The 16,885-nt window shown below is 42.5% G+C and overlaps 3 protein-coding genes across 3 annotated transcripts; 1 reads left to right on the forward strand and 2 right to left on the reverse strand.

Moving 5' to 3' along the window:
• Positions 1–305: 305 nt before the first annotated feature.
• On the reverse strand, positions 306–4,979 carry PKNH_0319300 (RNA-binding protein, putative; the record flags this gene model as incomplete). Its single annotated transcript, XM_039113837.1, has 5 exons — positions 306–359; positions 518–651; positions 777–874; positions 1,069–3,637; positions 3,791–4,979. 5 exons carry the CDS (start codon positions 4,977–4,979, stop codon positions 306–308), a joined length of 4,044 nt encoding a protein of 1,347 aa, XP_038969449.1.
• Positions 4,980–7,308: 2,329 nt separating this feature from the next.
• Positions 7,309–12,231, forward strand: PKNH_0319400 (Rab GTPase activator and protein kinase, putative; the record flags this gene model as incomplete). Its single annotated transcript, XM_002261123.1, has 1 exon — positions 7,309–12,231. One exon carries the CDS (start codon positions 7,309–7,311, stop codon positions 12,229–12,231), a length of 4,923 nt encoding a protein of 1,640 aa, XP_002261159.1.
• A 1,521-nt stretch (positions 12,232–13,752) lies between these two features.
• On the reverse strand, positions 13,753–16,875 carry PKNH_0319500 (conserved Plasmodium protein, unknown function; the record flags this gene model as incomplete). The annotated part of the gene is made up of 2 exons (XM_002261124.1): positions 13,753–15,230; positions 15,438–16,875. The coding sequence occupies 2 exons, from the start codon at positions 16,873–16,875 to the stop codon at positions 13,753–13,755; spliced, it is 2,916 nt and encodes a 971-aa protein (XP_002261160.1).
• Between the last annotated feature and the right edge of the window lie 10 nt (positions 16,876–16,885).

Here is a 16,885-nt window from a genome sequence, read left to right on the forward strand (position 1 = left end):
ATTTGAAAAATTTTTAAAAGCGATGTGATAGGGGGTTCAAAAAGAAAAAAAGGTGCGCTTTTTTTTTTTTTTTTTTTTTGTTTAGTGTTTACCACCATTAACATTAAAATATTCTTTTTTTTCTCATTTTGTTGCGCCCCAATTTCTGCCCTTTTTTTTTTTTCTTCATTTTTAATTACTTTTTTAAATCTTCAAAAGGTACATAAAAAAAATAAAATAAAAATGTGTGTCGTGAAACAAATGAATTCTAAGGTAAAAAAAAAAAAAAAAGAAAAAAAAAGAAAAAAGGGTTTCATCCGGGTGTGCTAGATTTTTTTCGTCTGGAGAACAAAGGCGTACATGAAGTCCGGGTTGTCGATCTGCAGTGGGGGTAAGGAATGAGTGGAAGAGTTGTTCAAAACGGTTGTTCAAAACAGTTGTTCGAAACAGTTGTTCGAAACAGTTGTTCGAAACAGTTGTTCAAAACAGTTGTTTGTGGTGCTGGCGCAGTCGCCTTAACGCTTATTTATGCACCCACCCCAAGGTCTTTGAGGTAGTCCTCCTTCATGGGAACGATAAAGATAGTGAAATTCTTGTCGATGATGACGGGGATATTTTTCTTCTTGCTAAAGTGCTCGCAGATATGTAGGAACTTCTTCTTCTGTTTGACGGCTGCGGTGGAAATGAGGGAGGTGGTGTGACACATCATCATGAATTGATGTGCTCCTTCCATTCAGGAGCGACAGATGGATACGCCACCCCGAGTGTGCACGGATAGATGCACCAGTAACCCTTACTTGGTCCCAACTGCCACACGGAATAGTCGATACAGGAGTTCCGAATGTTCATGAGATTCTGAACATCACTCTTCGTTTCGACGTTCAGCTTGGGGTAACTGCGGGGGTGAACAGGTCGACACAAAAGTGTGTGAAGAAAATGTACAGATGCAAATGTGGGGTATTCACCCCAGGTTGGGTATTCACCCCAGGTCGGGTAATCACCCCAGGTTGGGTAATCACCATGTGAGAGACAAACTACGGGAGTAACACTCATTGGTCATAAACTTTTTGACCGCGCCCCTGCACTCACATTTTGAGTTCAGGATTCCCGTCATAAAAGTTGGAGATGAAGTCGCATTTGTACTTCTGGTTTACATAGAAGGAAACAGTTTTTTGAATATCGTTGTAATCGTTGAGCTCGATATCATCCAAACTGTTAAAGTCGCTTTCCGTGTTTTCCTTTGCGTGGCCTCGGTTGGTGGAACCCTTGGCGATATCGCTTGGTGAATCTCTTCTTTCAAATGGAGAGTTATACCCAGCGCCATCAGCGCGCTCCGCACTTGTTCCATTTCGGCTTCTTCTCCTCTTGTGCCTTCTATGATGATGACGATGATCATGTTGGTCACCATGATGGCGGTCCCCATGATGATTGTCCCCATGATGGCTGTCACCATGATGGCTGTCACCATGATGGTACTCATGGCGTTGACTACGGTGGTAAGAATAATCCGGCGTAGTCATTCCCTTTCTTTTGGAAGATCGTCTTGACTCTCTCTTATCATGCCTTAGATGATCACCGGGGCCATGTGTTTTATCATTAACTGAGTTACTAGTAGGATAAGTGTCAATGGCATAGGATCTATATTTTCTCCTATGCATAGATGTGCTGCGTGAACGTTTTCCATCCATGTATTGTCTTCTCTTTACATGGTAGTTATCACTCCTCTCCGTGGCATGTCTTTTAAGGCGCACCCCCTCTCCTCCGATACCACTACCATGATTGCCTTCTTTCCTTAAGAGATGCATAACCTTTGAGTCGATAAACCCAGTGTTCCTCTTCCTCAAGTTGGATTCTAACCTCTCTTTAATTTTTCCATTATCGTATGCAAGTGCATCTAGCAACCTTTTTCGGGTAGAACTGATCTTCTGTTGTTTTCCTTCCCATTCCCCCAAAACAGAGAAATCTATGTTAAGAATTGTATTATTTGTTATCTGAAGCCCATACATGTGATTCCTCGCCTTGATGGCGTCCAACACACTGGAATATTGGAGGAAGATACAACTTTTGTCGGAGACATATCTGATATTTTTCAATGGACCAAAATGACTGAACATAGTTTTTAGAATACTGGCTGTGTTCATAAAATAACTTCGCAAAAGATTTCCTACCCAGAGACAGACGTTGGCTTTACTAGGTGCAGAGAAAGTCACTCTAAATTTTTCTTTCTCTAGCGCCTTCTTCACCTCCACGCAACTCTTGATCGTTCGGAAGGTCAGGTGAGCATACCTCTTCCCGCTCGCTAACTCCGCGGGGGATTCTGCTTGGTCTGCTTGGTTTGCCTGTTCCGCCTGTTCCGCTTGTTCCGTCTGTTCCGCCTGTTCTGTCTGTTCCGCCTGTTGCACCTGTTCTGTCTGTTCCGCCTGTTGCGCTTGCTCCGCCTGTTCCACTTGTTCTACTTGTTCCACCTCCACTTTCGCCTTTCCTCGCCCCTTCCTCTGCTTAGGCGCGGCCGCCTTCCTCGCGCCCCTACGCCTGGCCCCCTTGGGCTTCTCCTCCATTTCCTCCTTCGGTGCATCATCTTCCTTGACGAGTCCATCATTCTCTCCCTCCTTGATGGGGGCATTCTCAAGGTTAACCTCTTCCCCCTCCTTGACTGGTGCCTCCTCCTCTACCTTCATGGGTGCCTCCTCCTCCACCTTCATGGGTACCTCCTCCTTCATTGTTGCATCGTCATCCCCCCCTTGGATAGGTGCATCGTCATGCTCCACCTTAAGATCATTCTTGAAGAACCTCTCCTCGTCTACTTCGACAGGGACAAATAGGGAAACCTCAACACAGAAGTGCTGCATTTTCTCGTCCGGATATAACCCATTGATGTATTCCTTCAGTGTGCTCTCATTATCCAGATGATCGGGAATGTTCGTTACGAGTAGGTATCTATTAAATATTTTGGCTGATCCAAATGATTCTACGAAATCGAGATGATTCTTTTCGACAGATGCATCTTGATCCCACTGTAGAAATTGTTTTGTCTTCCTTTCTTTCCAGGTAGGATTGTTCACCATTTTATTTTCTTCACTAATTCCAAATGGGTTCTCTTCATTAAATGGGGTGTATTCTACTGATTCATCGTTTTGGTAGTGTTCCCTTTCGGTAGCTAGTAATTGGTTATGATATCTACTATTCTTCACTGGTTTGTTATACGTTGTAACCTTCGGAGGCTTCAGTGTGTGGGACGAGTGAGGGGGGTACCCTGCATGTGGGGAGTACCCTGCATGCGCGGGGTACTCGTCGTGGTTGGTATAGAGCCCATGGGGAGTGGGGTAATCCTCATTGTTGGCGAGATTCCCGTAAGATGAGTTCCCACCATGGTATTGATCATTATTCGCATGGGGCCTATGGAAGTTGTTGTTATAGAGTGGTCCTGTGGAAGAGGTAGGAAGATCCCTTGAACGGGAGATTATCGGAAGAGGAGGATGATTTCCTCCGATTTGATTAGTAATGCCCGTTTCACCGTGATTGGAGTTTCCAATAAGGTGAGGGGGGGGAGGCACTCCCTTCATGTGTAAGTTTCTACTAGACGTAGGAGGCTGATTGGAGTAGGTCACATAGGGAGGATTTCCAGAGGGGGAATCAAAGCTACTCTTTTTATATACACCTGAAATTAATGTGTTGGAAAATTTTTGCGTTATTTTTTTTTTTTTCTTCATGTGGGGGGATAGCAAATGTTCATGTGAATTTATGCTAAGCGTGCCTCCTTCTCCTAGGTTGGAGGAGGGGTGTGTACGTGGTGAGTTTTTTGCGTGGTTACCTGGTGGGTTATTTGGATGGTTATAGTGATGGTAGGTTTCCATATGATTACCTCTCCCCGATTCATTAAACGACTGACTATACAGTGTTCTCGACGTTGGGGGAGGGGGAGGAGGGGGGTGTTGTACATAATTAACAACGTTATTGAAGGTATTCATATCGTCGAGAGCGTTTTGATCCGGCTGATGCGCCTGACTGTGATTGTGTTGGTTGTTCGGATTGCCACCTCTCGTGTGGTTTGGCAAGTGGTTGTTTATGGGTGCCTTTTCCTGTTGATTAAAAGATATTTCGGATGGAGGAATGAATTCATTCAACATATTTGCATTGGAAGCAGGAGGGATAAAGTACGTGTTGGTCTTCACATGGGGTATTACACCTTTTATTGGATTGGTGTATGTGAAATTGTTGTCTACGCTATTCTGGGCATGTGTAGAAACCGCGTTCAGGTAATACTTCCTATTTTTATACAGCTTTACAGGTGTCTTTCCGTTTTTAGGGTTGGCTGATTTGTTATCATACGAATTGGTGTAAGCATCGTTGAACATTCCTCTTACTTCATCCGAGTTAGGGACACCTTCTGCGACTACACCATCAGTAGTGTCGTTCCATCTGGCAGAGGCATTACCCATCCGGGGATCATCTCTCCTTTCCTCATATTTCCCGTAAATAACTTGTATCCTCCTATTTTTTATTTTTAAATTATCAAGAAGTTCCTTTGCCCTTTTGGAGCTATTAACAGAGTTAAAAATTACGTGGACCCCCTCGTTGTCGTCTATAAAGGAATTTTTCACTTTCCCGAAGATACTCATCAGAGCATTTAACCTCTGACTAGACATGTCTGCGTAGAAATTGAGAAGAACCACTTCTTTGTTTAATTCGTTATTTGTTTCAATTCGATCGTACGGGATTTCGTCCTCCACCACTTCTCCTTCTTCCTCTTCATCCGATGTCATGTTATTTATAATGCTTTCAATTTGTTCGTTCATTTGGGTATCGTCCAGGGGGCACTCTTCCTCATCCGCCGGCTGCTCCTTTCCGTCCATCACAGGTTCCTGCACGTCGTCCTCCTTCCCGTCCATCTCCTCGTCTTTCCTCTGTTGCTCCTCTTCATCATAATCGATGGCATCGTCTTGACCGGCGAAGTTCTTCTCTCTCCCTTCCTCTTTGGAGTAGATATTTTTAAACCACATTTTTCCTCTGCGGGTTTTCCATTTAGGTGGCTCTGGATAGCCTCCGCGGGGGTAGCAGTGAGGTCTGTCACGTGGCTACGCCAGTCACTTGGCAAATCACTTAGCCAATCACTTCGCAAATCACTTCGATAGTCACTACGCCAGTCACTACGCCAGTCACTTCCGCTTAGACCCTGTGTGTGTGTGTGTGTGTGTGTGTGCTACTTTCATGCTAATCTGCCCCTCGCGACGTGCAGAGGTTAGAAAGGTGCTCTGCCGACTTCACAGGGCAGCGAAACTAGATCGAAGGTAATGGACAACAACCCCCCTTATCAGAATTATCTTCTCGTGTTTGCACTGGTGTTTTATTTTGTATCATTGAGGCTTCATCATAAAGGGTAGAATACTCATCCGTCATGGAGACCTGTTGAGGAGGGAAGATGACATTTTTTTTTTTTTTTTTTTTTTTTTTTTTTTTTGTGGGAGGATCACATATTCCGGGCTGGTAAGAAAGTTTCTCTACAGGTTAGGCGTTTCTGTGCATGTGTGCACACGTAATGCGTCTCTACACTGTGACACGACGATCCTCTACCTTAACTCGTTCATGACAATTACGTTCTATCGACAGACGCAGGGTAGGCAAAATGAAGAAGGGGAGCACAATGAAGGGATGGAAGATTTAGGTGTAGGCGCTACTGTATTATCACAACTACAATGGAAGAAGTTGCAGTTGAGAAAATTGGGTAGGTCATTTACACCACTCTTGTAAAGCAAAATGGGGAGGGACGTGTGGCGGGCGGGGAAAAGGAATATTCGCCTGACCGGTAAAAAAAAAAATGGAAAAAAAAGTAACATAAACAGGAGAAAACACAAAATCGGGAATACAAAAGGAAAAAAACAAAGTAAAGAAGAAGATGAAGAAGAGTAAAAAAAAAACAGCTAAGCATGTACATAGGAAAATGACATATCCAAAACATGTGCTAAAAAAAAAAAATGAACTCCGTTTTATATTTGTACACTTTTATATCTGCATATGCGTTTTTTTTAAAAAATAAAATATATATATGTATATATATATAATCTTTGAAATTCCCCTGTGAAAAGAAATACAAAGGGGGATGTAACAGTTGATTCTTTTTCTTGCCAAGGTATTCTGCAATTTTTACAATTCTTGGTATTTATCTTGTTGGTATCTCTTTTTTTTTTTTTTTTTTTTTTTTTTCTCCTTCCCATTTACCGAAGGGACACCAACGTGTTGGGGAGGGGCAATTGGAAAAAAGAAAAAGAAAAAAAAAAAAAAAAAAAAAGGAGAGGGAGTTACCCCCAATTACATAGGTGCTGTATACACGCAGTTACAAATAGGCTACCGGCCAACTGCGGGTGTAATTCCCACAGGTCACGAGTACCAATATTAGGGATAACCCCAACAAAGGTACAAAAAAAAAAAAAAAAAAAAAAAAAAAAAAGGCGAAGTTGGTTACGCACGTAGTAGGCAAAAAATATACATACACTATATGCTTGCTTGCCGTTTACCCCTAGAGCCTTTACTGCGTTCTCGCCTCTAAAATCGCCTGATGCTTTTAAAGGGGGAGAGAGACTTCCTTTGTGTGTCCCTTTGAGTGGCGCCATCATTCCCACCCCAATATTGCAACTAGTTGGAATGCAAAAAAAAAAAAAAAAAAAAAACGAGCAAATTGTAGAGAGCATATGTGATGGCGTCAGGACTTCTCCTTTTCTTGTTGAATTTTTTTTTTTTCTTTTTGATATTTTCACAGAGGGGAGAAAATAATTTAAAGGGATAATAGGAGAAGCGGAAGGTGCATTGGGGTGAAGGGTGCCTTTTTTTTTTTTTTTTTTTTTTTTTTTCCAAATGTGGGAATGATTTATATCGAGGACCTTTAAAGGGACAACACACAAAGGGTAACAACTCGAATGCGTAAATCGGAGGTGTATCTAATATATCGTTGTGATTCTTCTGTGTTGTCCCTATACTATTATCCTTGTGTTTTTTTTTTTTTTTTTTTTTTTTTTTAAGGTGAGGAAGTGGATTCCACCCGTTTACCTCCCCGCGGTGGTGTGCATCCATTAGAAGATGGCCCTTCTCCTACACAAGGTTCTGGGGGGAAAGAACAAATTCAGGAACAACTCCCTGAGGTTCCACTTGGTCAGTTCGATTCCTTCATAGAAGTGTACCCATGGAATCAATTGCCTGTGTGAAAAAGGGAGAACATTTCATTTGGGTAAAGGTTTCACCAAATTTTTAGGTGGCAAGGAGAAGGGAGGGGGAGAGTGACTCATCGTTATCCCTCGGGCACAAGAAGGATACAGGATGACCCTCCCTTACGGCGAAATGTTCCACGAACGTTGCCAGTCGTCTGAATTCCTACTGGGGATTCAAAGCTACTCCCTTGATGAAGGGAAAAGGAAAAGAAAAAAAAAACGTAACGAAATTATATCAAGAGGAAGGGAAGACGGAGTATCACCTGATAGGATAAAAAAAACGAACCCTCAAAATAAGCTCAGTTCACACCAAAATAAGTACAGCGAAATTTCCAGTAAGTTTGAAAAAGTAAAAAGCTTGAACCATCCAAATGTCTGCAGCTATTTCAGTTTATGTCGAAGGGAAGATAACTTTGTATTGGTCTCTGAGTACTACTCCTTATCCTTGTATGATCTGCTAGGCGAGGAAGAAATGGACTTGATCAATTTTAAATGCGTTCGGAGTGCTCTAAACAAGGGATGCACCAATCAAGGAGGAGCATACACCCATGAGGAAGGAGGAAAATGTTGTTCTATTTTTCCGCAATGGGAGAGTATCTCGAGGAGGAAACTCTTAGATGCTCACTGTATGAAAAAGATAATTCAGCATATCCTTTCTGCAGTTGACTATCTACACTCCAGAGGAATAAAACTTTTCAACTTAACTCTGAAGGATATTCTGATAACCCCCAATGGAGGAGTAAAGGTTCACAACTACTGTATGTTTTACTTGTTTGGTAGCTACGCCTGTGATTCGCGTGATCGGTGTGATAATTTTTTTAAGAGCACATTGGGATGGGTCCTCCCCCCATTCGAAGAAGGCACTATCACCAAGGTGAAGGGAGAAGAAGATGGTGAAAAGAACAGATACACACAAATGAGTATCTCCCGTGCAGACAAACGATTTGTTAGTAACCCTTTGTACTGCCCCCCTTTTCTCCTGTTCAACGATTTAGCGAATGCTAAAAGGAAAGTGTTGTCTTCCAAGTATGATGTGTTCAAGCATGTGGATATCTTCAACGTTGGGATTATCATCCTGCAGTTAGTGAACGGAATATTCGATTTTAATTTTCTTTTGAGGAATTGTGAATGTCTTTGTGGCGAATCTGTCCAGCAGAAGAACCCCCGCCTGAATGAACTTCATGAAGTTTTGGAGACACTCAGGAGAATTCGCCAAGATGGAGAAAGAGCGGCGCATCCAAATGGAAGGAGGATTGATGTTGATGAAACTTCACTTTACATTGACAAACGAGGGGAAGGGGAAGGCACATTGGAAAAGATGAAGACAATTTTTGTTTTCCTTCTCTACACGAAAGCTTATCTCCTTTTTGCGAATGTGGACGCAACCGAGGAGGTGAGTCTCCTAGATATGAATGTGTACACCCTCTTTCGCGCATTTGGAGATCGGCGCCACCGGGAAGGTATAAAATGCACGAACAAGAGGGCGAATGATGGGGCGAATGATGGGGCGAATGCCAACGTGTTGAACTACCGGGTGGTGAAGAATCTCATCGAACTTTTGGTAAATGTAAACGTAAGTGTTCGCTTTGTCAAGTGGGTGGAGAAGATGTTATCTGAGTTTTTCACCCTACATGTGTTGAAGCAGAACATGGAGAAAATAATGCACGGGGAGGATGCAGAGAAGGAGAAAATTTTTCTCTTTAACCTTCTGTACAAGTGTTTGTCTTTACGAGGTGATGGCCAACATGCTTCTTCTTCTCTCCTTTCACACCCGTACTTCTATCCCCGTGGTGCAAACTTCTTAATGAAGCAATGGACAGAGGAACAGCTGGAAGCGAGCACATCCAAAAAGGAGGTGATGACTTACCAAGGAGATGATTCCCCTCACTGCATAAAAAATAATAACCACGTGGTGATAACCCCTCTAGGGGGAGGGACACCACCAAATTGTATATCCCATTTGAAGGAAGAAAATAAATTCGATGCGACCCATTACAATCCATACGTAGTAGAATACATCCGAAGCAATGTTTGGGAAGGCAAACTGGAGAGCAAACATTTTATAACGATGAAGGATATACATCTGTGGTTTGGTATGTTATACAAAATAGACTACTTCAAGGAACTGCTGTATCTAAATGGGGTTAATAGAGCATGCAACATTTTGAAATTGCCTTACATAGCCTATAGGAAGAAGAAGCAGTTTTACGAATTCTATTTTTTGCGTTTTTTTAAACTCCTGCTGCTGGGGAGATACCAGGGGGTGCTTAACGTATACTCGAATTTCGTTAAGGGAAACTCAAATGTGAGGTGTTCACGACGAAGTGGAATTTGGGGGAGTACCTACAGAAGGATGAAGTGTCGTGCAGACTTGTTCACCAGAGGTACGTGCACAAATGGATATACCTTCTCTGTGAAGGGGAAAAAATTCCACATTGATAGGAAGAACAAAATCAGTAGGATCACTCACCCCGGTGTTATTTTTACGGGAGATAAAATATCAGAAAAAAAGTGGATACAGACAAACACATACCCGTCTGATGGCATGACGATTACCAAACAGGAGGAGCATTTTAGAGATGTTATTCGAAAAAACTTGACTGACGCAGCAATGCACGAGGAGGGTATTGCTCATTCATTCTTCTTCAACATTCCCACGGAAGAGAACTATATATCCCTTCCGTTGCGCGATTGTGGAGGGAGGAGAGTGCTGGGGGTGAGACTGGTAGAATTTTATGATGCTCTGGAGGATGCATATAGGTTAGTCCAGTCCAAGATGGACAGTGGTGAATACGACCAACTGAACAAGCTGACATGCACCTACGAGAAGTATCACTCCTTCCTCCATCAGTATAGCCTCCACTTAAAGTTGCAGAAATTGCTAACCTTGGACCCGCTCAACAAGCACCAATTACCTGAGGAGGTGAAGAGAGGATTCCCAAGCCACATGCGGGGGGTAGCCTATTTAACGCTTCTTGGGTATAGGTACTGCCTCCTTGTGAGACAGGCACCAAGGAAGAAAAAAAAAATGAGACAATTAATTTGTGAGGCCCATTCCAGGGGGGTAAGAGAAATGTCGATTAAGCGATCAGAAGGAAGGTCACCACTGGGATGCTTGGCCAGAGAGATGCAAAATGACAACTCCTCAGAAAGTTTTGGATCGAAAGGGAGAATTTACCAGTCGAGTGGAAATATGAAGGAAACTAATGAGGGAGATCACAGGGAGGGAGATGCAGAAGAGAGGAATATCCATAATGAGCCATTCGATATAGTCAAATCGTCCTTGAAAATTTTTCTTAGAAAACGAAAACGATATAACGATCTGGTGGGTAGTCCCCAATTTGCCAAGAGGATGCTGACAGTGGAACTATTACTTAGCATAAAATTGGGGGTAAGAAATAAACACTTGAGAAGTTTACTCCTTCCATTATGTCTACTCTATTATCATAGTAGTTACTTATGCTACAAGTGCAGCAAAAGGGTGGTGCAGAAATATTTACTAGATCTATACGTAAGTGAGAATAAGTGGAGGGAATTCGCGTACACCTTTAATTGCCTTCTAAGTTATTACGCCCCCGAATTGAATTTATTTTTTTTTAAAAATCACATCAACGTAGAGAAGGTTGTTTACAGCTGGGTGTGTTCTCTATTTGCCAACTTCTTCGATGCGGAAAAGTTTTTTTTCTTACTTGATAGGATTCTTACCGAGCCAAGATGTTACCTTTTTTTTGTCTCGCTGAGCATTTTAATTTATCTAAAAGGGCACATCTTTATGAACATGTGCAGGCAGAATTTTTACAAAGATATATTTTCGCTAGCTTCCTTGGTGAACGTAAATTTCCTTCTGAAGACTTCCATGGATATGTTTCGCAGCTGCCCTATTCCGCTGGTGCAGTTTCCGCGGGTAGGTAACAACCTCCGGGAAGAGAGGAACACCGAGGAGGAGGGGGAGAATCCCAACCGTCCTATGAATCTGGTGGAAAATGAACGGGCCCATATTAACTACCTGTCCTATCTAATAGGAGATGCGAACTGGATTCGCTATTACGTGCACAGGGACACATTTAGGGTGTACTGGAAAAAAGGCGTAAATGTCTCCCCATGTAAGAACAGCGGCAATGTCTCCTCATGTAAGAACAGCGGCAATGTCTCCTCATGTAAGAACAGCGGCAATGTCTCCTCATGTAAGAACAGCGGCAATGGTGCGAACGAGAGGAGAATTTTAATTAAAAAGGGCTTAGTCAGTAGGACAAGTGTTCAGGGGTTAAAGGAAGGGGCAAGTAAAATAGACAAATTAAAGCTTGAAAAATTAAAACTGAAAAAAATAAAACGTAAAAAATTAATTGATGACAACAACTGGGGGGAAAGTGGCGACTTTGCCAACTTGCTCTCACCAGGCGTTACGCAGGAAGATCAAAGTGGAGATGCACAAATGGCCAACGCAAAAATACGAAGCGTTGAACACCACTGGGAATTATTTTTACGCAATTACAAGGTAAACAAAAAAAAAAAAAACTTAAGTGAGTTCTCTCACTATGAGACAGACGTCGTGAGAAATTATAAATATGAAGATAAAGAGATGGGCGAGGAAGAAAAACTAAAAAATAAAAATAGCGGAAGAAAGTGCGTGTACTACAAGTTAACAAATAAAAAAATTAAAAAGAGGTTCAAAAGAGATGATCTTGTTAGGCTGTGTAATTTTCCCATGTTTCCATTTGTATACGTCACAGATTTGGCGAACGAATTATCTCTTGATAAGTACATAATTATTGATATGAGATCTCCAGAAGAATTTAAAAAAAAAAAACTAAAACATTCTGTGCACGTTAACACCTTTTTAAATAACTTTAAAAAAGGAGTTTACATCAACTATACTGATGGTAGTTACGACGTGGACACCCACTTGAAGACAATTATCCTCGCGTTTAACAGTTCCACGTTTGACTTTGATGCCATTTACAATTTTTTGAACTTAAAAATTAAGCGTATCACCATTCTGTGGGGAGGTTTGCACTGCGCCTTCAGCGGCTTGCCCGCCAGTTGTTTCACGTAGGGGCACTACAGGGCATAGTATATTAGTGCTGCGTTTAATTGTCTTTCTGGAAATTTTTGCCTGAACCAGCTAAATTCAGGCGGCGCGTTTGCATATATATATATATATATATATATATATATATATTTTTTTTTTTTTTTTTTTTTTTTTTTTTTTTTTGTGGGGAAGATTTACCTGACCCAGCTAGCTTTTTTCACCATCACTGCTTCCTTTATTCGTTTTTTTTTTTTTTTTTTTTTTTTTTTTTTCTTTACAACGTACACACCAAACTGCGCGTTCACATATGGTCAAGTTGATCTACGTGAAGCAGGCTCGTCTTCTTCGCTAATTCAACGAAATTATATGGAGGAAAAAGGGGTGACATTACACCATGGAGATCTCATAGGATTGGCCTTGGTACGTTGTCTACCATCGACGTTAAGACGGAGGGGGAGACTTGCGCTCTTACAAAAGCAACCATTTGTCTTTAACGTTGTAACAGTTCATCGTGATTTGCAACGTTTAGCGGGATCACATTCCGGATAATCTTCCGGATTAACTTCCGGATTACCTTCTTGTTTCTCATTCGTCCGTTTGTCCATGCTTCTCCCCCCTTCGCTTGAATTATTCATTCAGCGCAGAAAAATCAGTCCCGTTCTCCTAATGGCAGAAATAAATGCACTCCTCCCCTTCCCCCCCTTGTTCTTCAAGGCGGAGCGGGAATTCAATCGGATAATCCTCCTGGCCAAGCGTCTATAGCATGCCCAATTTCCGTTTCACTGATTGAGCTCGTTGCGCTGGTTCCGCTTCGTACAACTTCGTACCGCTTCATTTTTTCTCTTTTGTGCTCACGTCGTGCACCTTCCAAAACACAACTGCGCTTCAATGCTTCATTATTTTATTTTATTTTTTTTGTCGTCCATTTTTTGCACACATCGAAGCATTTTTTTAATTAGAAATAAAAAAAGTGAGATAAAGAAAAAAAAAAAAAAAAAAATAGAAAAAAAAAATGAGGCGAAATTACGATTTGTTTAATTCAATAAAATGGGGCTTATAAACCAACTGGGTGAACTCGAACTTCCATTGGGATCTTTAAAACTATGTACCAATCCAGTAAGCGTGAGGAAAACACATCGGATGAGAAAATAACATGATGGAGAAACATAAAAAAGAATGATGGGGAATACAAGAGGATAATATGATCCAGAAAAATGATAATCCTCTGTTGATATGTCTTTGGTCAAGCAGATGATCTTTCGCATTCTCGATGTATGCCATTTCGGGAACCCCTTCATCAAGCTAAATTGGTTTGTTGCTAGTATTAACAAACTGAAGTGTGAACGGGGAAATGCCTTTTAAAAAGTTGTAATATTCTGTACAAAGGCGTCGATCAAAAATAATCGATTGACGATTTTTGTCTTCCTAAATTCGCAGTGCAGCACTTGTTCTATCATTACCATCCTTCCACCCTTTCACCCCCCCGTGTCTCTTTCCTCTTTTTCACTCGGCCTACATCATTCAGGTAGAACATGAAAAAAGGATTCACTTGTTCAAATTTTTTCTGATTAACTTTTCCTTCAACTTTGACATTTTCTTCTCCCAGTTATCGCTATCGTTGGTTTTATTTTTTTGAGCAGAACACTTCCTCGAGGGAGTGTCGGCTTCGTTGTACACGTAACGATCTCTCTCCGTGTGTACGTGTTGGTCGCTGTCGTCATGGATTTTCTTCGACGCGTGATTCCCATTGCCTTGGTTTTCGTTTGAGTAGGGCCTCTTCCTACTTAGGTTTGGGTCCACTCCATTAAGTTTTTTTTTTAAAATGTCGTGTGATGAGTTCCCACCCTTGGGAATTCTCGGCACGTTCTTGCCGTTTTCAAAATGTCTCTCTCTGTGCCGGTCCCACTCAGCCTCTCTGTTGCGATCACGCTCCCGCTCAGCGTCTCTATTTCTTTCCCTTTCCGCATCCCTATTTCGGTCTCTTTCCCTTTCCCTTTCCCTTTCTCGCTCTGCCTCTCTGTTTCGGTCTCTTTCTCGATCCCTGTCTCGTTCCCTGTCTCGTTCCCTGTCTCGTTCCCTGTCTCGTTCCCTTAAAGTTTGTCTATCCCTCTCTGCCTCTCTCTGTCGGTCTCTTTCTGCCTCTCTTTGTCGGTCTCTTTCTGCCTCTCTTTGTCGATCTCTCTCTGCTTCTCTTTGTCGGTCTCTTTCTGCCTCTCTTTGTCGATCTCTCTCTGCTTCTCTTTGTCGATCTCTCTCTGCCTCCCTTGGACGATCCCTCTCTGCTTCTCTTTGTCGATCCCTCTCTGCTTCTCTTTGTCGATCCCTCTCTGCCTCCCTTGGACGATCCCTCTCAGCCTCCCTTGGACGATCCCTCTCAGCCTCCCTTGGACGATCCCTCTCAGCCTCCCTTGGACGATCCCTCTCTGCCTCTCTTGGACGATCCCTCTCAGCCTCCCTTGGACGATCCCTTTCTCTACTTCTGTCCCTTTCCATGTTCCTCCTCTTTGCCCTTTCAAAATCACCTTCCCGTTCCGCTTCTCCTGGTCTGTTTCTCTTCTCCAGTTTTTCTCCTTCCTCCTTGTTCCTGTTATCCCTTTCTCTATCCGCACGCAGGTGTTCTCCATTTTGGATGTTTTTCCTTCCACTGGGGTGTCTATTGTCTTTTTTATTTCTTTCATCACATTGCTTCGTCCACCGCTGATTAGCATTAGAATCTTTGTGTATCTGTGAAGGGGGTTGCTGCTCCCTCTCACGTGAACTTGGCCCTCCTCCTCTTTTTTCTGGTCCTTCTCGACTATGGCTGATGGATTTCTTCGATCTGTTGAACTCCTTTTCTTTCGGATTTCTTCTGTGATAACTATCAGAACCATTTTTATCGACGTTTCCTCTATTTTGGTTCTCCCTTTCATTTGAATAGTTGTTTCTTCTTCCCCTATCAACTCTAGGTCTGTATGGATTTTCTTTTCTGTGGTTCTGATGATTCTCTTGTATCTTCCTCGGCGAGCGTTCCTCCTTGATGTCACCTTCGTGGGTATGAAGAAACATTGGGCACGGGGTTATTAACATGAAGTTGAAAAATAATGCAACACTGACAATTGGTTATCATGCACGTAAGAACAACCATCTATGCACGTACAAATGTGTATTGGTTCCAATCAAGGATTTGAAGGGGTACACACTCGTACGCACGTTTATTTATCTCTCACGTTTCGTTCCTTTGGTTCTATTACCTTTTTGTCGATTTTGCTTCGTCCCTTCCTTGAGTTGTCTTTCTCTCTTCGACTCGAGACTGGCCCGCGAATCCTTTTCGTTGGGGGATTCCTTTGCGGGTTTGCGTGTCGATTCGCTTAGGGGTTCCTCATCCTTTTCATGCTTCTTATCCTTTTCATCCTTTTCATCCTTCTCATCCTTTTCATTCTTTACATCCTTCTCATCGCCATCATCTTCATCACCCTCTTCTTCTTCGTCCTCGTCGTCGTCCTCCTCTTCATCCGTTTGACCATCCTCTTGTTCATATAATTCTTCTTCCTCTTCTTCTGCGTCGTCATCATCGTCGTCACCATCGTCGTCATCATCATCATCTTCTTCTTCCTCCTCTTCCTCCACGAAGATTTCCATGTTGGCGTCCTCCTCGGTGTTTCCATGCTCTCCCTTAAACGATCCTTCAACACCTTCCTCCTTTGCATTATTACACGTAGAAATGTTTTCACCTTGGGATCCATTCTCTCCTGTGCCATCCCCCTTGAAGGAAACGCACTCATTAAGCTCATTCAACATTTTCTCGTCACTATTACTTTCTTTTTGGTACCTATCAGGATGATCCTTTTTCATATTTACTGTGTTGTCACTCACTTGTTGATTGTCCGTGTGCACTGGCCCCTTCTCCCCTTCGTGCACATCGCCTGCCTCCCGTTTTTCCTTATGTGTGTGTTTACTGATGGGGGTGATAGACGGGTCTTCATCGAGGGTGACGCCTGCCATATCGATGGTTCCCTCTAACGTGTTAAGCGTCGCTTCGTGCATTGATCGGGAAATGCCTCCCATATCGACCAAACTATCTGCAGGCTCCTCTGTAATCACATCGGTATGTTCACCAGGGTACATGCCGACACCCCCAACCACTTCGTCAACCACTTCGTCAACAACTTCGTCAACAACTTCGTCAATCGTATTGTCCACCACATTTCCATCTGCACCGTTATTTGCGCATTCACTGTTAAGCGCATTGTCAAGTGCATTTTCCTTTGTCTTCTTTTTTCTCTTCCTTCCCGTTTCGCTATTTCCTAATTTCAAAAATCTGCAGATCCTTTGTTCTATATCAGAATCGTAATTGGATTCATCAGAAGAAAAATTAATATTGTTACCTAAGCTAGATCTTGATTTGAAGGAGGAGGAAGAATAGGAAGACAGATAGTTCGTGTCGGGTTCTCCATTGATGAAAGTACTTTTCCCTTCCAGATTCGTTAACTGTTCTGAGGTCCTTAGCTTCTGCTCATACCTCTTTTGCACTTTGCATGTCCAATCTCGTAGATTAACAAAGTTTGAATTGCTCACTTTTATCTTTCTCTTTCGGTTATTTTTTTTTTTATGGGTATCACAAGTGTGGCTGTGCTCTGTCTCAGGAGAGCCCAGCTCCATCGGCTGGAAGTTCACCTCTTCCGCTTCCATGGTGGCCGTG

This window comes from Plasmodium knowlesi (genome assembly GCF_000006355.2).
Source record: "Plasmodium knowlesi strain H genome assembly, chromosome: 3".
NCBI classification, from domain to species: domain Eukaryota; phylum Apicomplexa; class Aconoidasida; order Haemosporida; family Plasmodiidae; genus Plasmodium; species Plasmodium knowlesi.